Here is a 22,540-nt window from a genome sequence, read left to right as displayed (position 1 = left end):
GAGCGTGGAACTGTTGTTTATTTCATCAATCGTGAAGAGAAACGCCTCTAGACGTTCGATTCCCCTATCTGCATTAATGGCGCCACAGCCTTTCTCCCCTTTGTTATGGATGGGAAACAGCCCGCCGATGATGATGTGACCGTCAATTTTAGCGGCCATGATGGGGGCAGTGGTATTTGTGTTTGTCTCCACAAGCTGTGGGGGTGGGAAGGCCACGTCTGCCACTAACATCAGGACCTTGCAGATTAAAATAACCTGTCCGGCTAACCTGCTTACTTTGTCGACCTTACCCATGACTGCTCAGCTATGTAGGTCAGGTGACCAGAGCGCCGTGCCTCACGCTGGACATGAATTGAACTTTGTCTGTCGCCATTTGGAACCTCAGCACTAGCCAGCTAAACGTTTTCATGATCACACGTCAACTAAGACCCATGTTAGTGAGGTCACTCTTTCTGAAGCCAAGAATAGCCTTTGAGAGAATGGACGTTAGAGTATAAGTATATTTCTTACTTTATTTCTATAATACAAGTATTAACTGGGAGCTGCTCTTTACTATATATCAATGTGTTAAAACCTTGTTTTTGATATATGGAACTTTCTATTTGAAATCCTCTTCGTATGCCATACTTTACTTTAGTTTTTTGATGTAGAAAATGTTGTGCTGAGATATATGCATAAGTTATATAGTGTTAATTAAAATGTTTGTATTTGATATACCTACGTACAGGTTTTAAAAAGCATTGTATTATGTGTGAGTATACATTTATTTCAAGAGATTTTACTAGAAGTACTCTGTGACCTGGAAATGTTGAACGTGTGTTAGGTAAATGTTGGTAACTTTGGAGTTAAAATGACTACTCCTGGTAATGTAAACTTAAGATGGACTTTAACTGACTTGCGCAGTAGAAGCTGGTACTGCTTTTTAATACACATATAGGCAGGTGCGGTGTTGAAACAGGAAGTAAAATCAATGTCAAGGTTATGTCATAAATCTGACGACTCTGAAGTCTTTATCTATGTAACATGTGATGATATAATCCTGAGAGGGTAAGGAGAGGTGGTGATACCGACACGGCTGTAGAAATGTGTGTGATTCCCGGCAGCACTATTAATAGCTTCCGGAGCCCTGACCTCTCAACTCCTACATCTATCTTTATGTCTGAGCATGGCCGCATTGGATTTCACGTATCTGGAGATGATAATTCTCAGACGGAGGAAAGCGAAGGTGGGGGTGCTGCTGGAGATATGGGAAGATGAACTAATGCATGTGTAAATAACTTGAGTTCAAATGATACAACCTGGCTTGGACATTAGTGCAAGGGAAATAAATATACTCTCACAATCTTGAGACTGCAATCAATACGTGACTGCCTGAAGTTGCCTGGCAGAGCCGTTGGTTCAACGGAAGTCTAAAACTGTTTGGATGGTACGCAGTTTGTGTATCTCTACCTTGACTTGATTGAGACGTCCTGGCAAGAATTGATTTGACGTGTGACGTGGATGGTATTGATCTGTGTCTATCAGATGGCATGGATGGATGGTTTCTCGAGCTCATAGTGAGTCTGGACTTTGTGTCCGTCCTCTAGCTGGGCTGAGTGACCTGTGGAAGAAAGAAGTGATCAAATATGTAGGTTTCCAGTATCTTAATAGTCTTGTGTGTGATGGTTGATGTGTTTGAAGTTAATTATCTCGAGCCTGGGTCTAGACAAAAGAGTACTGGATTATATGTATGGACATTCTGTCTAGGTGGGAATATCGTAAATTGGGGAATGACTAAGTTAAAGGGAAGGCAGCAGTTAGGACGAAAGAAATAGGAGTGTTACGTTGTAGCAGTTCAGAATACCGTCTGTTATTTAAATGTATATATTTCACATCTCTAGAATGGTATGCGATGTCATACTGACTTCGATCCATCACTAATATGTAGACCTACATCCTTCAGCTATTGTATGAGTAGATCAAACCTTTGAACAAGCCCAGCTCGAAAATCAACATTTTTTAAAAATTAGAAATGTTTTAATCAGCGATGTTTTGTCCAATATTTCGTGCTGTTGTTCTCACTTGTTTCTACTTGTTTGTCTACTTGTTTGTCTACTTGTTTGTCTACTTGTTTGTCTACTTGTTTGTCTACTTGTTTGTCTACTTGTTTGTCTACTTGTTTGTCTACTTGTTTGTCTACTTGTTTGTCTACTTGTTTGTCTACTTGTTTGTTTACTTGTTTGTCTACTTGTTTGTCTACTTGTTTGTCTACTTGTTTCTACTTGTTTGTCTACTTGTTTCTACTTGTTTGTCTACTTGTTTGTCTACTTGTTTGTCTACTTGTTTGTTTACTTGTTTGTCTACTTGTTTGTTTACTTGTTTGTCTACTTGTTTGTCTACTTGTTTGTCTACTTGTTTGTCTACTTGTTTGTCTACTTGTTTGTCTACTTGTTTGTCTACTTGTTTGTCTACTTGTTTCTACTTGTTTGTCTACTTGTTTGTCTACTTGTTTGTCTACTTGTTTGTCTACTTGTTTGTCTACTTGTTTGTTTACTTGTTTGTCTACTTGTTTGTCTACTTGTTTGTCTACTTGTTTGTCTACGTGTTTGTTTACTTGTTTGTCTACTTGTTTCTACTTGTTTGTCTACTTGTTTGTCTACGTGTTTGTTTACTTGTTTGTCTACTTGTTTCTACTTGTTTGTCTACTTGTTTGTCTACGTGTTTGTCTACTTGTTTGTCTACTTGTTTGTCTACTTGTTTGTCTACGTGTTTGTCTACTTGTTTGTCTACTTGTTTCTACTTGTTTGTCTACTTGTTTGTCTACGTGTTTGTCTACTTGTTTGTCTACTTGTTAGTCTACTTGTTTGTCTACTTGTTTGTCTACGTGTTTGTCTACTTGTTTCTACTTGTTTGTCTACTTGTTTGTTTACGTGTTTGTCGACTTGTTTGTCTACTTGTTTGTCTACGTGTTTGTCTACTTGTTTCTACTTGTTTGTCTACTTCTTTGTTTACGTGTTTGTCTACGTGTTTGTCTACTTGTTTCTACTTGTTTGTCTACTTGTTTGTTTACGTGTTTGTCGACTTGTTTGTCTACTTGTTTGTTGATCTACTTGTTTGTCTACTTGTTTGTCTACGTGTTTGTCTACTTGTTTCTACTTGTTGATCTACTTGTTTGTCTACTTGTTTGTCTACTTGTTTCTACTTGTTGATCTACTTGTTTGTCTACGTGTTTGTCTACTTGTTTGTCTACGTGTTTGTCTACTTGTTTGTCTACTTCTATGTCTACTTGTTTCTACTTGTTGATCTACTTGTTTGTCTACGTGTTTGTCCACTTGTTTGTCTACTTGTTTGTCTACTTGTTTGTCTACTTGTTTGTCTACTTGTTTCTACTTGTTGATCTACTTGTTTGTCTACGTGTTTGTCTACTTGTTTGTCTACTTGTTTGTCTACTTGTTTGTCTACTTGTTTGTCTACGTGTTTGTCTACTTGTTTCTACTTGTTGATCTACTTGTTTGTCTACGTGTTTTTCTACTTGTTTCTACTTGTTGATCTAATTGTTTGTCTACTTGTTTGTTTACTTGTTTGTCTACTTGTTTCTACTTGTTTGTCTACTTGTTTGTCTACTTGTTTGTTTACTTGTTTCTACTTGTTGATCTACTTGTTTGTCTACGTGTTTGTCTACTTGTTTGTCTACTTGTTTGTCTACTTGTCTGTCTACTTGTTTGTCTACTTGTTTGTCTACTTGTTTGTCTACTTGTCTGTCTACTTGTTTGTCTACTTGTTTATCTACTTGTTTGTCTACTTGTTTGTCTACTTGTTTGTCTACTTGTTTGTCTACTTGTTTGTCTACTTGTCTGTCCACTTGATTGTCTACGTGTTTGTCTACTTGTTTCTACTTGTTGATCTACTTGTTTGTCTACTTGTTTGTCTACTTGTTTGTCTACTTGTTTGTCTACTTGTCTGTCTACTTGTTTGTCTACGTGTTTGTCTACTTGTTTCTACTTGTTGATCTACTTGTTTGTCTACGTGTTTGTCCACTTGTTTGTCTACTTGTTTGTCTACTTGTTTGTCTACTTGTTTCTACTTGTTTGTCTACTTGTTTGTCTACTTGTTTGTCTACTTGTTTCTACTTGTTTGTCTACTTGTTTGTCTACTTGTTTGTCTACTTGTTTGTCTACTTGTTTGTCTACTTGTTTCTACTTGTTTGTCTACTTGTTTGTCTACGTGTTTGTTTACTTGTTTGTCTACTTGTTTCTACTTGTTTGTCTACTTGTTTGTCTACGTGTTTGTTTACTTGTTTGTCTACTTGTTTGTCTACTTGTTTGTCTACGTGTTTGTCTACGTGTTTGTCTACTTGTTTGTCTACTTGTTTGTCTACTTGTTTGTCTACGTGTTTGTCTACTTGTTTGTCTACTTGTTTCTACTTGTTTGTCTACTTGTTTGTCTACGTGTTTGTCTACTTGTTTGTCTACTTGTTAGTCTACTTGTTTGTCTACTTGTTTGTCTACGTGTTTGTCTACTTGTTTCTACTTGTTTGTCTACTTGTTTGTTTACGTGTTTGTCGACTTGTTTGTCTACTTGTTTGTCTACGTGTTTGTCTACTTGTTTGTCTACTTGTTTGTCTACTTCTTTGTTTACGTGTTTGTCTACTTGTTTGTCTACTTGTTTGTCTACTTGTCTGTCTACTTGTTTGTCTACGTGTTTGTCTACTTGTTTGTCTACTTGTTAGTCTACTTGTTTGTCTACTTGTTTGTCTACGTGTTTGTCTACTTGTTTCTACTTGTTTGTCTACTTGTTTGTTTACGTGTTTGTCGACTTGTTTGTCTACTTGTTTGTCTACGTGTTTGTCTACTTGTTTGTATACTTGTTTGTTTACTTGTTTCTACTTGTTGATCTACTTGTTTGTCTACTTGTTTGTCTACTTGTTTGTTTACTTGTTTGTCTACTTGTTTCTACTTGTTGATCTACTTGTTTGTCTACTTGTTTGTTTACTTGTCTGTCTACTTGTTTGTATACTTGTTTGTTTACTTGTTTCTACTTGTTGATCTACTTGTTTGTCTACTTGTTTGTCTACTTGTTTGTTTACTTGTTTGTCTACTTGTTTCTACTTGTTGATCTACTTGTTTGTCTACTTGTTTGTTTACTTGTTTCTACTTGTTGATCTACTTGTTTGTCTACTTATTTGTCTACGTGTTTGTCTACTTGTTTGTCTACTTGTTTGTCTACTTGTTTGTCTAAGTGTTTGTCTACTTGTTTCTACTTGTTTGTCTACTTGTTTGTCTACTTGTTTGTCTACGTGTTTGTCTACTTGTTTCTACTTGTTTGTCTACTTGTTTGTCTACGTGTTTGTTTACTTGTTTGTCTAACTGTTTGTCTACGTGTTTGTCTACTTGTTTGTCTACTTGTTTCTACTTGTTTGTCTACTTGTTTGTCTACTTGTTTGTCTACTTGGTTCTACTTGTTTGTCTACTTGTTTGTCTACTTGTTTGTCTACGTGTTTGTTTACGTGTTTGTTTACGTGTTTGTCTACTTGTTTGTCTACTTGTTTGTCTACTTCTTTGTTTACGTGTTTGTCTACTTGTTTGTCTACTTGTTTGTTTACGTGTTTGTCGACTTGTTTGTCTACTTGTTTGTCTACGTGTTTGTCTACGTGTTTGTCGACTTGTTTGTCTTAGTCTCCTATACTAAAACTGTGCGAGCAAGAAAAGTAACTTCAACATTGGTTTTCAAATAAACACTAACAAATAGTACAGGACCTCTGTCTTCACTTGCTGGGTCTCAATGATATTCTATAAATGCCGAAAACGCAATATCCCAGTATTCACCGAGATTTGAACCCAAGGCCCTTTGGTTGGGAAGCCAAATGCTTTATCACTCCGACACCACCCATCCCCCCCTGTTAAAACTGATCAGACTTATAAATAGCATACTGTAACAGTAACTGTTATGTTTGGTCAATGCTACTGAGTTGCTTAACAAAAAGATAAGAGCTATCTTCCAATGCAAATCTAATGAAAACTCGTTTCATTTCTGTACACATTAGTTCTCTCAATTACCATTTTCTGTTCAACTTGAAACTTTGCACTATTATTTATTTGCGATGACAACACATGAATCAATTTAAAAAAATGACCAACTAGTCGTAATTAATTAATTCTGTTTTATATGGGAAATGGCGGCGGACACCCGTGACAATAATCACGTACAGTCGCACCCCAACAAAACAAGCTTATAATTTTCAACTAACAATAGACCAACAAAACCTTCTATTTTATAAGTACTTAAATAGCTCAGCGGCAAAACACGTCGGCCTTCCATCATCTAGGCTCGGGTTGAATTCAGACCCAAGTAACTTTTTTTTTTAATTTCTTTTGAAAAGGTCACGGAAACCTTCCAGATACCCCTTCATCTTCATCAGCCCAATCTGAATTATTTTGTTTCGTATCAAAAAAGGAAAAGATATTGTACTTGACTGATGTGGATTTATAAGTTGAATTAGCCCCACTCTATAATTTTTTTAAGTTTGAAGCTAACAGTAGATAAATATAAAACCTTCTATTTTCATAAGGGATTCGCTGACGCAGTGGTTAGTGTGTTGGCTTGAGAGGCTTGAGGAGTCTTGAACCCTCTAGTTCAAATTTAGTCTTTCAACTTTTTTTTTCATAAATGCATTTAAAACAACGATCACGCTAACATTAACATTTACTCCCTTCTTTTTTCCTCCCCCTTCCCAACTGGTCCAGTCAAGTGATAGGAGGATAACGTAGTGAGACATTGCGCAAAACAAAAACAATTGGTACAAATATTTCTTATCGCACAAATAATTACTGTTCGTCTAGATGGAGTCTTTCCAAACTAGTGCGAGGCCTGATTAGGTGTACTACGAAGAAGTGGAACAATTAACTAGTAGGCCACCACTCTAAGAAGTAAGCAAAATGTTCCACTAAATACTCAGAATGTGCGAATGTTCATTTTTCTCCTATTCACAATCTTCTTTTCATGAACTAGTTATGAACAGTCCCTTTTTCTCAGCAGTGGACATTAGACCAATGAAAGAAATACTCTCCTACAGTTACAGCCCTTGTTTTAAAACAAACTGATTTCTTCTTTCATACAAAATTTATTTCGTAAATTCTTTTATTAAAGACTGTAACTGGGTAACTGATTTGGACACGTCACGTAGACATTACAGACATTCCACGTACCTACATGATATCAATGATATCAATGTCGGAGGGAAATTGTGTCGTCTTATTGTTTTATTTAATTAGAACAAACTGCAGTCCATAGACATTTTAGATGGTGTTAACACTACAATTCGACTAGTTTCTACAGCTAAATATTTCATATTATGTTGTTGCTTGTTAAAGCTTCATATAAGAACAGAGGTATTTGATTGAAACACACGTACACTCCCCTCCACCTAGTCGACAAAATCAATGGCTTCTTATTTCTTTTTGTAGATATACCCATCTGCTGACAAAATTTGTTTTATTAAAACTATTTATATTATCTTCAAAACTAGAAGATCAACAGTTATTCCAATTTTAAAATTAAAAAATCATCAGTGAGTTCTAAACCCAGTCAGGGCGCCGATTCAGTGTGAGCAGCCCTGCGACAGGCTGTCTGTAATATTAACCCAGCGAATGAATGAATAGAGAGACGGGAAAGGGGAAGAGGGATGGGATAGGAGAATATTCCTTCTGACAGACAAGAGATTTGAGCCAAACGGGCATCAGCGATCTCTGTGAGATTAGCTAGAGTTATCTCGCTTTTATGGATGGATTCCATCTTCATTGACTACACTTGCGGCCTTTTTATGACATCTAGTTTCGTCAACAAAGAGAGGAGCTAGTTGGGGGGGGGGGGTGAGAGAGATAGAAAGTACAGAGACATGGGAGGTAGTATAGAGACAGTTGGGTAGAGTACAGAGACATGGGAGGTAGTAAAGAGACCGTTGGGTAGAGTAAGGAGACATGGGAGGTAGTATAGAGACAGTTGGGTAGAGTACAGAGACATGGGAGGTAGTATAGAGACAGTTGGGTAGAGTACAGAGACATGGGAGGTAGTATAGAGACAGTTGGGTAGAGTACGGAGAGACATGGGAGGTAGTATAGAGACAGTTGGGTAGAGTACAGAGGAGCTAGTTGGGGGGGGGGGTGAGAGAGATAGAAAGTACAGAGACATGGGAGGTAGTATAGAGACAGTTGGGTAGAGTACAGAGACATGGGAGGTAGTATAGAGACAGTTGGGTAGAGTACGGAGACATGGGAGGTAGTATAGAGACAGTTGGGTAGAGTACAGAGACATGGGAGGTAGTATAGAGACAGTTGGGTAGAGTACAGAGACATGGGAGGTAGTATAGAGACAGTTGAGTAGAGTACGGAGACATGGGAGGTAGTATAGAGACAGTTGGGTAGAGTACGGAGACATGGGAGGTAGTATAGAGACAGTTAGGTAGAGTACGGAGACATGGGAGGTAGTATAGAGACAGTTGGGTAGAGTACGCAGACATGGGAGGTAGTATAGAGACAGTTGGGTAGAGTACAGAGACATGGGAGGTAGTATAGAGACAGTTGGGTAGAGTACTGAGACATGGGAGGTAGTATAGAGACAGTTGGGTAGAGTACGCAGACATGGGAGGTAGTATAGAGACAGTTGGGTAGAGTACGGAGACATGGGAGGTATTAAAGAGACAGTTAGTAGAGTACGGAGACATGGGAGGTAGTATAGAGACAGTTGGGTAGAGTACGGAGACATGGGAGGTAGTTTAGAGACAGTTGGGTAGAGTACGGAGACATGGGAGGTAGTATAGAGACAGTTGGGTAGAGTACTGAGACATGGGAGGTAGTATAGAGACAGTTGGGTAGAGTACGCAGACATGGGAGGTAGTATAGAGACAGTTGGGTAGAGTACGGAGACATGGGAGGTATTAAAGAGACAGTTAGTAGAGTACGGAGACATGGGAGGTAGTATAGAGACAGTTGGGTAGAGTACGGAGACATGGGAGGTAGCATAGAGACAGTTGGGTAGAGTACAGAGACATGGGAGGTAGTATAGAGACAGTTGGGTAAAGTACGGAGACATGGGAGGTAGTATAGAGACAGTTGGGTAGAGTACGGAGACATGGGAGGTAGTATATAGAGAGTTGGGTAGAGTACGGAGACTGGGGAGCAGAGGCGGACTGGGTGTTAAGATCGGCCCTGGCATGTCTATACAATCCGGCCCACAATTGTATATCATACGATGGGCATCCAATTCTATGTCTATCTGTCCTCAAAATCATTCTGTTAATTTTAATAATGTATCGATAACTGAAGGCATGCATACATTGATTTTTTATAAGCCTCATGTTTCTTTTTAAGTGTGTTGGCCATAAAAGGATGAATCCTACTAGTAGCACTGCCAACGGATATAGGCTATTACATTATTTCGGAAAATGTGTTCGATTAAATTAAGTATTAATCACACTGTAGAGTCTGTAAAATATTTTTTTGACACAAAGCTTAGAGGGCTCCCTCTTACAAGAGGATATTATAAAACCTTTAACAATTTAATGTAACATGTTCTACAGTGGCATTAATGAGGCCCATTTGGGTACCGGCCCACCGGGCATTTGATCAAACGCCCATATAGTCAATCCGCCCCTGCAGGGGAGGTAGTATAGAGAGAGTTCGGTAGAGTACGGAGACAGGGGAGCTAATACAAAAATATGCTAGTAGATGGTAGAGAGATGCAAAGTAGTAAATAGAGATAAAAGAGTGTAGAAAGGTGAGAGAGTAGTCAACTTAGTCTGACCTCTTTACATGTTGTAGTATGTTGTAATGTAGTAACACATAATAATGAAACCACAAAGAAAACTCTGGAACAAATTCAGCTGAACTCAATTACAATAAGTCGTTCTAAACGTCCAACAATTATTTCTAGCAGTAACTGGCACCAACGTGCATTGGTGTATGACTTCTGGAGGTCATCTTGAATAAATCATACAAAATTAAACTCTAAGCATTCATCAACCAGAATAAGTAAATACTGGATAAATAAAAAAAAAACTTAATTAACTTTGCAATTCAAAGATCCTAATATATTTTCTACAATACCCATCTTATGTTTGTTAATTCTAGGTCAGTAATATGAATTTCTTTTGAGTAGTACAACTGACTCGCTGGGTCTCCTAAGAGTTTGCCTAAAAATCAAACTCTATATGTCAGTATAGTTGTACGCGTTTCCATTTTCTATTAAAGGTTAATAAGCAAAAACTAAGTTCTGATTTATGTCTTTATGTAGATATCACTTAACTGGAATTCTGTGTAGAATCTTCTAGAAATAAAACAATAGTTTGCATTTTACAAGTTGTAAAGACTCGCGCGCGCAATATATTAGCAAGAAAAACATTCTGAAAATTCAGACCTGCCAACTTGTCTTTGCGGTTCGAGTTTGTTCTAGTATAATGCTAAATTAGATCATTGCATAGAACATCTTTTTCTATTTGATCTAACACCAGGTCACGTTAAGGTCATTTAAACACATGTTCACGTTGCTCTCTTTCTATGAGACTGTACAGATAAGTTGCAGACGACATAAAAGACAGAGTTTGGTGCATTCTTGTTCAATGACATTCTGGGTAATCGGATTGTCTCCCCACTCATTTGTCTATTTGTTCAACATCACTTCCATGAAGAGCTGCCCACTTCCTGTTCTTGGGAACATATTTATATTGAACTTTTTTTTTAAAGCACCTGTAGATCAGAAAGAGTCTGTTACACTTGGGATGTAAATCAGAAAAAGGCTAGTTACACTGTGGCTGTAAATAAGAAAGAGGCTAGTTGCACTTTTGCTCTAAATCAGAAAGAGGCTGGTAGCACTTGCGTTATGAATCAGAAAGAGGCTAGTTACACTTTAGCTCTAAATTAGAAAGAGGCTAGTTGTACTTTAGCTCTACATCAGAAAGAGGCTGGTAGCACTTGCGTTATGAATCAGAAAGAGGCTAGTTACACTTAAGCTCTAAATCAGAAAGAGGCTGGTAGCACTTTGGCTCTAAATCAGAAAGAGGCTGGTAGCACTTGCGTTATGAATCAGAAAGAGGCTAGTTACACTTAAGCTCTAAATCAGAAAGAGGCTGGTAGCACTTTGGCTCTAAATCAGAAAGAGGCTAGTTGTACTTTAGCTCTAAATCAGAAAGAGGCTGGTAGCACTTTGGCTCTAAATCAGAAAGAGGCTAGTTGTACTTTGGCTCTAAATCAGAAAGAGGCTGGTAACACTTGCGTTATGAATCAAAAAGAGGCTAGTTGCACTCACTAGCGGATCCAGAACTTTGGAGGGTGGGGGGGGGGCGAATTTTTTCCCAAAACTCTAACCCTAACTCTCAGTAAACCCTAACCCTTAGCATAAACGATCGTATATAATATATATATATTTTTTCCAAAAAAGCACTATTTGTCAACATTTGGCGAAAAAAAAAGAAAAAAACAAAAACCAAAAAAAAACCAGTAATGTTAAGGTCTTTCTCTTGAAAGCGAGGTGGTCTGGGGTAGCGCCATTAACTGTCCAGTGGGGAGCGGGACGAAGCCCCGACGCCAAAAGCGTTTTCTTGCATTCTTCATAGCAGAAACGCATTCTCCTGACATGTACAGCTCATTATTCATCGTATTCAAAAAGGAACTTTTGAAAATGTTTTACTTGAGAACTATTCTAATATCAATGTACAGGCCTTTACTACATCGGAAATAGGACCGATTTGTTCCTTGAAAAGATAAGATACCCCACATATTTAGACTTAGAGGATCGCCGCCGGAAAAAGAATATTTGAAAATAATATTTTAAAAAAATCTCATTTGTAAGTGATACATTTTGTTCAATAGGCATGTGTGTAACTTTGTTTTGTTACAGAATTAAAATTCAAAGCTCTAAACAAAAAAAATTGGAAGTGGAAGGAGAAATTATATGGGCCAATTAGATTCTACTATATTTTTTTTTTTTTTTGCATTTTTAGGATTCAAGCATATATTGTGAGTTATACAATAGAAAAATATCAGATTGAGTAAAGGTTGCAAATAGGTGACTAAGAAAATAACATTTGGGTTCAGAACTCATCTCAATTGTTACTCTTATAATGAAAAATTTCTTATGAATTCAAAATTTTCCAAAACAAAGTCTTTATATAATAATAAAATAGTTGTGTAAATCATGTGCAATGACATAAACTCTGTCGCCATATTTGACTATTCTGTTTGAAAATGTTTTCGACTGGAAATAAAAGAGAGCGCAAGAGGGAAAACGTTTAAATCCTCGCGGCTCCATTGGATCATTTCTGTTCATGATTGCATTTGAGATTAAAGAATAGGGGGTGGGGCAACTCGATAAAAGAATTCAATTAATAACATATATAAATTTAATTAGTGACATATTTTTTTAATTTGGTAATTTTGTAACTAAAATACAAAAAGAAAAAAGTATTGGTTTGTCCGATGGGCGGAAGGCGATTGCATGTATCGTCCCTCCCACCTGGTACAACCCTTTTTCATTATATATTTACTAATGATAAAATTTGAGATCAGAGTCTGTGTGCGACATAATATAGATCTACAAATGGGCTAAAACATCAATATGTATCAATATAGAAATTCATCTAATTTTGTTCACAAGCTATGATTTCTCCATAAAAATAAGACCACCTCCCCCCCCCCGCCACTCAGAGAGCCAGAGTGAGGAGGGCAATAGAAGCAATCGCCACACCCCCCCCCCCCCCCACCAACTCACCTTATCGGCAAAGAAGCTTAGCGATATAATGTAAAAAATTATATAGTAATTCAACTAATTTGATCACAAACTATGATTTCTAGATAAAAGTAGGACCGCCCCCCCACACTCAAAGGGTTTAGGTGGGAAGGGCAGTAGATGTATTCGCCCCCCCCCCCCACCCATTCGGCTAACTTGGAAACGACATAATATAAAGATCGGTTAAAATATCAATAACAAGTTTTAATTAAATAGATATTTTATTGATTCTGTTAACAAGCTGTGATTTCTACGAATAAGTTGGACCGCCCCCCCCCCAAATCGAAAGTTAATGAAAGTTAAATTGAAATATAAATAATTGGTATATATTATTAACATAACTATTACATTCATATACAAATTGTGTGATTTCTTTACTAAAATTCGTCCTCCCCCCATAGAGGGGACGGCCTAGTGGGGGGGGGGCATCGCCCCTACCGCTCCCCCCTGGATCCGCCAGTGGTTGCACTTGAGCTGTAAATCAGAAAGAAACTGGTTGCATCGTGACCTTGCCTCCGAAAGCTAGTTGGTACAGAATACACTCAGTCACAAGAATGAGTTGCTAGTCAGATGGTCCTATTTGTTTGTTAATGTCTGCATTACGTCTCGTTTTGTCTGGTTTGTTTCTTTTCTTTAGGGACCTACAGCATTGAAGAATAGTTAGAAGTTTTTAAATAGTTTTATACTTCAATGTCAAAACACGAGAGCAAATAATCCGGATTTTATAATGTTTGTAGGAAAAAGCAAGCTGGCTTTAAATTATCTATGTCTGACAATAAATGATTTAATTATTCAAGAAGAGGTTACTATTATTGTGTAGTCGTTTAGTCCCGTATATGGTTGTAGTAGAATACATTTTTGAAATCCAAAGTGTAATTCTATCAACACTTTTTCAAAGCCGTCAGCTCGTCACAGTTGAGTAAATCCAAGGTCGATTTCTTCCACAGTCTGCGATTACGTAAAGACCAGACATATCCTTACACGTTCAGAGAACGGACATATCCTTACACGTTCAGAGAACGGACATATCCTTACATGTTCAGAGAACGAACATATCCTTACATGTTCAGAGAACGGATATATCCTTACATGTTCAGAGAACGGATATATCCTTACATGTTCAGAGAACGGATATATCCTTACATGTTCAGAGAACGGATATATCCTTACATGTTCAGAGAACGGACATATCCTTACATATTCAGAGAACGGACATATCCTTACATGTTCAAAGACCAGACATATCCTTACATGTTCAGAGAACGGATATATCCTTACATGTTCAGACAAAAGACATATCCTTACATGTTCAGAGAACGGATATATCCTTACATGTTCAAAGACCAGACATATCCTTACATGTTCAGAGAACGGATATATCCTTACATGTTCAGACAACAGACATATCCTTACATGTTCAGAGAACGGATATATCCTTACATGTTCAGAGAACAGACATATCCTTACATATTCAGAGAACGGACATATCCTTACATGTTCAGAGAACGGACATATCCTTACATGTTCAGAGAACGATATATCCTAAGATATTCAAAGACCTGATACGTTTACTCACCCAGGATGACTGCATACAGATTCATCGAGAAAAAGGGGCTGTCTTTTTTTTAAGGGGGGGGGGACTTTTTCCCTGCGCACTGTACATACCTCCGAACATGCCATTCTTAGAGTTTTAAATACTGGAAATAATAGAAACGTCCGAAAGAATGAAGGGTCAGAATGGTATAAAGATTAATTACGTACACACACACACACACACACACTTCTATTTCAAAATATAGATCAAAAACCAATTTTGCTATTCACTGCACTTTATTAATGGTTATTTATTAGTTTGATGTAATTGTTAGCATAGTTTATATATATATATATATATATATATATATATATATATATATATATATATATATATATATATACATATACACTTTCTTTTTGTTAGCCTTGGACAAATCTGCTGACATTTTTCATGCTACTTTGTTAAGCTTTTCGCTCTTGGAGACATTGATGAGATTTGAGTCTAAGTAAAAACAACAGGAAGTACGTTCATGTCTAGGAAATCAACAAATTAAATTTGAGTCAACTTCAACCGTCAATGACTGCTAGAGTTACTGGAACTACATAAACCGTCAATGACTGCTAGAGTTACTGGAACTACATAAACCGTCAATGACTGCTAGAGTTACTGGAACTACATAAACCGTCAATGACTGCTAGAGTTACTGGAACTACTTAAACCGTCAATGACTGCTAGAGTTACTGGAACTACATAAACCGTCAATGACTGCTAGAGTTACTGGAACTACTTGAACCGTCAATGACTGCTAGAGTTACTGGAACTACTTCAACCGTCAATGACTGCTAGAGTTACTGGAACTACATAAACCGTCAATGACTGCTAGAGTTACTGGAACTACATAAACCGTCAATGACTGCTAGAGTTACTGGAACTACTGGAAACGTCAATGACTGCTAGAGTTACTGGAACTACTTCAACCGTCAATGACTGCTAGAGTTACTGGAACTACATAAACCGTCAATTACTGCTAGAGTTACTGGAACTATTTCATTCGTCAATTACTGCTAGAGTTACTGGAACTACATAAACCGTCAATGACTGCTAGAGTTACTGGAACTATTTCAACCGTCAATGACTGCTAGAGTTACTGGAACTACATAAACCGTCAATGACTGCTAGAGTTACTGGAACTTCTTGAACCGTCATTTACTGCTAGAGTTACTGGAACTACTTCAACCGTCAATTACTGGAACTGTAACCTTGCTCAAAAGGACTTAAGATTGTCCTCGTCTGTGATATCATAGCTTTATACATCAAAAAAGCCACGTCTTAAAAATTATGAATTTGCAAATGTTATGGATACCAGTATCAAAATGTTTGTAAATAAAATTAGGAAAAAAAAGTATAAAACAGTAGAGAATTAAGAGAAACTTGTGATTTGTTAGATCCTTTAGTGCGAAGTGAGTTAATTATCTAGGGGAAACCTGAAACATATCGCACATGATTGTCTCGAAGAGAAAGATGTCCAGCTCGAGGAAAGAGCACTTATGTGGGATGACAAATGAATGTTGAATTGAGCATTTGTAGTTGTTGATCCTAGACATCTCAAAGACCTAACTATATACTGCATAGCCAAAGGAAAGGGCACATCCAAAGTTTTAGTGTCAAAACCATCTGTGTTTTTTTTTTAACTCACACCATATGTGTCTGTGGCGGGGGAGGGGTTCAAACTCAACCCCCCCCCCTAAGCTATGCTCATAGAATTTGGTGACTGTAGTTTGCTTTAGCTTTATATTGAAAAAGGGGTTGGAACTGAAAAACCACCGGAGGAGATTTAAAATTCGAAACTCTATCTAGGGGGTTTTAAACTAAAAACTATCTGGAGGGGGTTTTATGGCTAAACTGGTTGTGCGGTATGCGTGCTGGACTGTCATTCGAACTTGTCGATGGTCTTCGGTTCATACACTGCCCGGTGCCATACCCGTCGTCCTGCGGGAGGTTTGGACTAGGAAGTAAATTATCTTCAATTTCAAGGAACATCCAAATCATATAAAACATTTTTTAGAACCCCCTCTCTTTCTAGGCTCATACAATCTGGTGACCTTTGTCTGTTTTAGTTTTATATTAAAAAGGAGGTTTAAACTTTAAAAAAACTCCGAAGGCGAGTTTTAAACTCAACCCCTCCCCCCATGGGCACGCATATGGACCTTGGTGAATGTCATTTGCTTTTTTCGTTTTAACATCAAAAACCAATGTAGGGGAATATTAAACTCATAACCAATAGAGGGGGAATATTAAACTCAAAACCAATGGAGGGGAATATTAAACTCAAAACCAATGGAGGGGGAATATTAAACTCAAAACCAATGGAGGGGAATATTAAACTCAAAACCAATGGAGGGGGAATATTAAACTCAAAACCAATGGAGGGGAATATTAAACTCAAAACCAATGGAGGGGAATATTAAACTCAAAACCAATGGAGGGGGAATATTAAACTCAAAACCAATGGAGGGGAATATTAAACTCAAAACCAATGGAGGGGAATATTAAACTCAAAACCAATGGAGGGGGAATATTAAACTCAAAACCAATGGAGGGGGAATATTAAACTCAAAACCTTTATTGGCTGTGTCCATTTTCATTTATTGCCTTCGAAAACCTTCAGTTAGAGTAACGTGAATCTATTGAGGTTTGTTCTCAGTGGATAGATGTTGTCTGAAGATTTGTTCTCAGTGGATAGATGTCTGAAGATTTGTTCTCAGTGGATAGATGTTGTCTGAAGATTTGTTCTCAGTGGATAGATGTTGTCTGAAGATTTGTTCTCAGTGGATAGATGTTGTCTGAAGATTTGTTCTCAGTGGATAGATGTTGTCTGAAGATTTGTTCTCAGTGGATAGATGTTGTCTGAAGATTTGTTCTCAGTCGATAGATGTTGTCTGAAGATTTGTTCTCAGTGGATAGATGTTGTCTGAAGATTTGTTCTCAGTGGATAGATGTTGTCTGAAGATTTGTTCTCAGTGGATAGATGTTGTCTGAAGATTTGTTCTCAGTGGATAGATGTTGTCTAAAGATTTGTTCTCAGTGGATAGATGTCTGAAGATTTGTTCTCAGTGGATAGATGTTGTCTGAAGATTTGTTCTCAGTGGATAGATGTTGTCTAAAGATTTGTTCTCAGTGGATAGATGTTGTCTGAAGATTTGTTCTCTGTGGATAGATGTTGTCTGAAGATTTGTTCTCAGTGGATAGATGTTGTCTGAAGATTTGTTCTCAGTGGATAGATGTTGTCTGAAAATTTGTTCTCAGTGGATAGATGTTGTCTAAAGATTTGTCAATGTATGACACCTTTCAGATTATAAATTGCTCTTTGTATTAAACAGTAGACTGACATATTAAATTATCCACTGTCAATAGCCATTCTTAGTATTATAGAGCAGTCAGTATAAGTAACTGACAAATGCATTGTTACCAGCCATTCTTAGTACTATCAATGTACTTCCTAAGACTCTGTCGATGCACAGTTTAGCCACCTACCAGCCATCTGTCGAGACACAGTATACCATGTTACATAAAGTTATCGCAGTGACAACGCCCCATCATCTACCCATGTCGCTTGGCTCACGTGCATTCTGTCTGTTACGTCAGCCCAGGTCACAACGCCACTCTGTGTAGAACCTGACAAAGTCCATTACCTGGCGCATTGATCTCCAGCACGAGCTGCTCTCTCCTTGCATTTAATAATGCAGGAGGCTGCACGCGAGTTTTAAAAAAAGTACGTACTCAGATCTATAAAATATCCGGCTTGTGACAGTCATTCACTCATTCATTCGGAAGCCTCTCTAGCCTAGTATTTTCAGATATGAGATCTTTTAAGACATGTTCCGAATAAAATGACGCCATTGTTTTATCTGTTTCTCTCTTTGGCAACGAAACCATTTTCTAAATGACATCAATGGTTATGGGTTCCGTGTGTAGTGTTGTTTTTTCTGTTCCTGTATACTCATGTTCAAATTATTTCGGTTCTTAAATAGTCTCTAAAGACAACGAGAAAGGAACGTTGTAGAGAATGTAGTGCTTATTATTGAGTGGAGGTTGTAGAGAATGTAGTGCTTATTATTGAGTGGAGGTTGTAGAGAATGTAGTGCTTATTATTGAGTGGAGGTTGTAGAGAATGTAGTGCTTACTATTGAGTGGAGGTTGTAGAGAATGTAGTGCTTACTATTGAGTGGAGGTTGTAGAGAATGTAGTGCTTATTATTGAGTGGAGGTTGTAGAGAATGTAGTGCTTACTATTGAGTGGAGGTTGTAGAGAATGTAGTGCTTATTATTGAGTGGAGGTTGTAGAGAATGTAGTGCTTATTATTGAGAGGAGGTTGTAGAGAATGTAGTGCTTACTATTGAGTGCAGGTTGTAGAGAATGTAGTGCTTATTATTGAGTGGAGGTTGTAGAGAATGTAGTGCTTATTATTGAGTGGAGGTTGTAGAGAATGTAGTGCTGACTATTGAGTGGAGGTTGTAGAGAATGTAGTGCTTACTATTGAGTGGAGGTTGTAGAGAATGTAGTGCTTATTATTGAGTGGAGGTTGTAGAGAATGTAGTGCTTATTATTGAGTGGAGGTTGTAGAGAATGTAGTGCTTACTATTGAGTGGAGGAGAATGTAGTGCTTACTATTGAGTGGAGGTTAAAGAGAATGTAGTGCTTACTATTGAGTGGAGGTTGTAGAGAATGTAGTGCTTATTATTGAGTGGAGGTTGTAGAGAATGTAGTGCTTATTATTGAGTGGAGGTTGTAGAGAATGTAGTGCTTATTATTGAGTGGAGGTTGTAGAAAATGTAGTGCTTATTATTGAGTGGAGGTTGTAGAGAATGTAGTGCTTACTATTGAGTGGAGGTTGTAGAGAATGTAGTGCTTATTATTGAGTGGAGGTTGTAGAGAATGTAGTGCTTACTATTGAGTGCAGGTTGTAGAGAATGTAGTGCTTATTATTGAGTGGAGGTTGTAGAGAATGTAGTGCTTATTATTGAGTGGAGGTTGTAGAGAATGTAGTGCTGACTATTGAGTGGAGGTTGTAGAAAATGTAGTGCTTACTATTGAGTGGAGGTTGTAGAAAATGTAGTGCTTATTATTGAGTGGAGGTTGTAGAGAATGTAGTGCTTATTATTGAGTGGAGGTTGTAGAGAATGTAGTGCTTACTATTGAGTGGAGGAGAATGTAGTGCTTACTATTGATTGGAGGTTAAAGAGAATGTAGTGCTTACTATTGAGTGGAGGTTGTAGAGAATGTAGTGCTTATTATTGAGTGGAGGTTGTAGAGAATGTAGTGCTTATTATTGAGTGGAGGTTGTAGAGAATGTAGTGCTTATTATTGAGTGGAGGTTGTAGAGAATGTAGTGCTTATTATTGAGTGGAGGTTGTAGAGAATGTAGTGCTTATTATTGAGTGGAGGTTGTAGAAAATGTAGTGCTTTTTATTGAGTGGAGGTTGTAGAGAATGTAGTGCTTACTATTGAGTGGAGGAGAATGTAGTGCTTACTATTGAGTGGAGGTTAAAGAGAATGTAGTGCTTACTATTGAGTGGAGGTTGTAGAGAATGTAGTGCTTACTATTGAGTGGAGGTTAAAGAGAATGTAGTGCTTACTATTGAGTGGAGGTTGTAGAGAATGTAGTGCTTACTATTGAGTGGAGGTTAAAGAGAATGTAGTGCTTATTATTGAGTGGAGGTTAAAGAGAATGTAGTGCTTACTATTGAGTGGAGGTTAAAGAGAATATAGTGCTTACTATTGAGTGGAGGTTAAAGAGAATGTAGTGCTTACTATTGAGTGGAGGTTAAAGAGAATGTAGTGCTTACTATTGAGTGCAGGTTGTAGAGAATGTAGTGCTTACTATTGAGTGGAGGTTGTAGAGAATGTAGTGCTTACTATTGAGTGCAGGTTAAAGAGAATGTAGTGCTTACTATTGAATGTAGGTTAAAGAGAATGTAGTGCTTACTATTGAGTGGAGGTTGTAGAGAATGTAGTGCTTATTATTGAGTGGAGGTTGTAGAGAATGTAGTGCTTACTATTGAGTGCAGGTTAAAGAGAATGTAGTGCTTACTATTGAGTGCAGGTTGTAGAGAATGTAGTGCTTACTATTGAGTGCAGGTTGTAGAGAATGTAGTGCTTACTATTGAGTGGAGGTTGTAGAGAATGTAGTGCTTACTATTGAGTGCAGGTTAAAGAGAATGTAGTGCTTACTATTGAATGTAGGTTAAAGAGAATGTAGTGCTTACTATTGAGTGGAGGTTAAAGAGAATGTAGTGCTTACTATTGAGTGGAGGTTGTAGAGAATGTAGTGCTTACTATTGAGTGGAGGTTAAAGAGAATGTAGTGCTTATTATTGAGTGGAGGTTAAAGAGAATGTAGTGCTTACTATTGAGTGGAGGTTAAAGAGAATATAGTGCTTACTATTGAGTGGAGGTTAAAGAGAATGTAGTGCTTACTATTGAGTGGAGGTTAAAGAGAATGTAGTGCTTACTATTGAGTGCAGGTTGTAGAGAATGTAGTGCTTACTATTGATTGGAGGTTAAAGAGAATGTAGTGCTTACTATTGAGTGGAGGTTGTAGAGAATGTAGTGCTTATTATTGAGTGGAGGTTGTAGAGAATGTAGTGCTTACTATTGAGTGGAGGTTGTAGAGAATGTAGTGCTTATTATTGAGTGGAGGTTGTAGAGAATGTAGTGCTTACTATTGAGTGCAGGTTAAAGAGAATGTAGTGCTTACTATTGAGTGGAGGTTGTAGAGAATATAGTGCTTACTATTGAGTGGAGGTTAAAGAGAATGTAGTGCTTACTATTGAGTGGAGGTTAAAGAGAATATAGTGCTTACTATTGAGTGGAGGTTAAAGAGAATGTAGTGCTTACTATTGAGTGGAGGTTAAAGAGAATGTAGTGCTTACTATTGAGTGGAGGTTAAAGAGAATGTAGTGCTTACTATTGAGTGCAGGTTGTAGAGAATGTAGTGCTTACTATTGAGTGGAGGTTGTAGAGAATGTAGTGCTTACTATTGAGTGCAGGTTAAAGAGAATGTAGTGCTTACTATTGAATGTAGGTTAAAGAGAATGTAGTGCTTACTATTGAGTGGAGGTTGTAGAGAATGTAGTGCTTATTATTGAGTGGAGGTTGTAGAGAATGTAGTGCTTACTATTGAGTGCAGGTTAAAGAGAATGTAGTGCTTACTATTGAGTGGAGGTTGTAGAGAATATAGTGCTTACTATTGAGTGGAGGTTGTAGAGAATGTAGTGCTTACTATTGAGTGGAGGTTAAAGAGAATGTAGTGCTTACTATTGAGTGGAGGTTGTAGAGAATGTAGTGCTTACTATTGAGTGGAGGTTAAAGAGAATGTAGTGCTTATTATTGAGTGGAGGTTAAAGAGAATGTAGTGCTTACTATTGAGTGGAGGTTAAAGAGAATATAGTGCTTACTATTGAGTGGAGGTTAAAGAGAATGTAGTGCTTACTATTGAGTGGAGGTTAAAGAGAATGTAGTGCTTACTATTGAGTGCAGGTTGTAGAGAATGTAGTGCTTACTATTGAGTGGAGGTTGTAGAGAATGTAGTGCTTACTATTGAGTGCAGGTTAAAGAGAATGTAGTGCTTACTATTGAATGTAGGTTAAAGAGAATGTAGTGCTTACTATTGAGTGGAGGTTGTAGAGAATGTAGTGCTTATTATTGAGTGGAGGTTGTAGAGAATGTAGTGCTTACTATTGAGTGCAGGTTAAAGAGAATGTAGTGCTTACTATTGAGTGCAGGTTGTAGAGAATATAGTGCTTACTATTGAGTGGAGGTTGTAGAGAATATAGTGCTTACTATTGAGTGGAGGTTAAAGAGAATGTAGTGCTTACTATTGAGTGCAGGTTGTAGAGAATGTAGTGCTTACTATTGAGTGGAGGTTGTAGAGAATGTAGTGCTTACTATTGAGTGCAGGTTAAAGAGAATGTAGTGCTTACTATTGAGTGGAGGTTGTAGAGAATGTAGTGCTTATTATTGAGTGGAGGTTGTAGAGAATGTAGTGCTTACTATTGAGTGCAGGTTAAAGAGAATGTAGTGCTTACTATTGAGTGGAGGTTGTAGAGAATATAGTGTTGAGTGGAGGTTAAAGAGAATGTAGTGCTTACTATTGAGTGGAGGTTAAAGAGAATGTAGTGCTTACTATTGAGTGCAGGTTGTAGAGAATGTAGTGCTTACTATTGAGTGGAGGTTGTAGAGAATGTAG

General features: G+C 37.6%; 1 protein-coding gene across 4 annotated transcripts in view; it reads right to left on the bottom strand.

The window, feature by feature from the left end:
• LOC106068013 (metabotropic glutamate receptor-like) overlaps positions 1–22,540 on the bottom strand; it is a 287,096-nt gene that overhangs the window by 199,871 nt on the left and 64,685 nt on the right. For all 4 annotated transcript variants that reach the window (XR_008777756.1, XM_056028023.1, XM_056028025.1 and 1 more), the window contains exon 2: positions 1–1,600. This exon is cut by the window's left edge and continues 1,114 nt beyond it. Coding sequence is in view for 3 of the 4 variants with exons in the window: in XM_056028023.1 (XP_055883998.1) it covers positions 1–294 (294 nt within the window). In the remaining variant the exon portion in view is untranslated. The remainder of the gene's footprint in view (positions 1,601–22,540) is intronic.

The sequence above is a fragment of the Biomphalaria glabrata genome, chromosome 4, assembly GCF_947242115.1.
Source record: "Biomphalaria glabrata chromosome 4, xgBioGlab47.1, whole genome shotgun sequence".
Taxonomy (NCBI): domain Eukaryota; kingdom Metazoa; phylum Mollusca; class Gastropoda; family Planorbidae; genus Biomphalaria; species Biomphalaria glabrata.
This window is presented reverse-complemented; position numbering and strand designations above follow the sequence as displayed.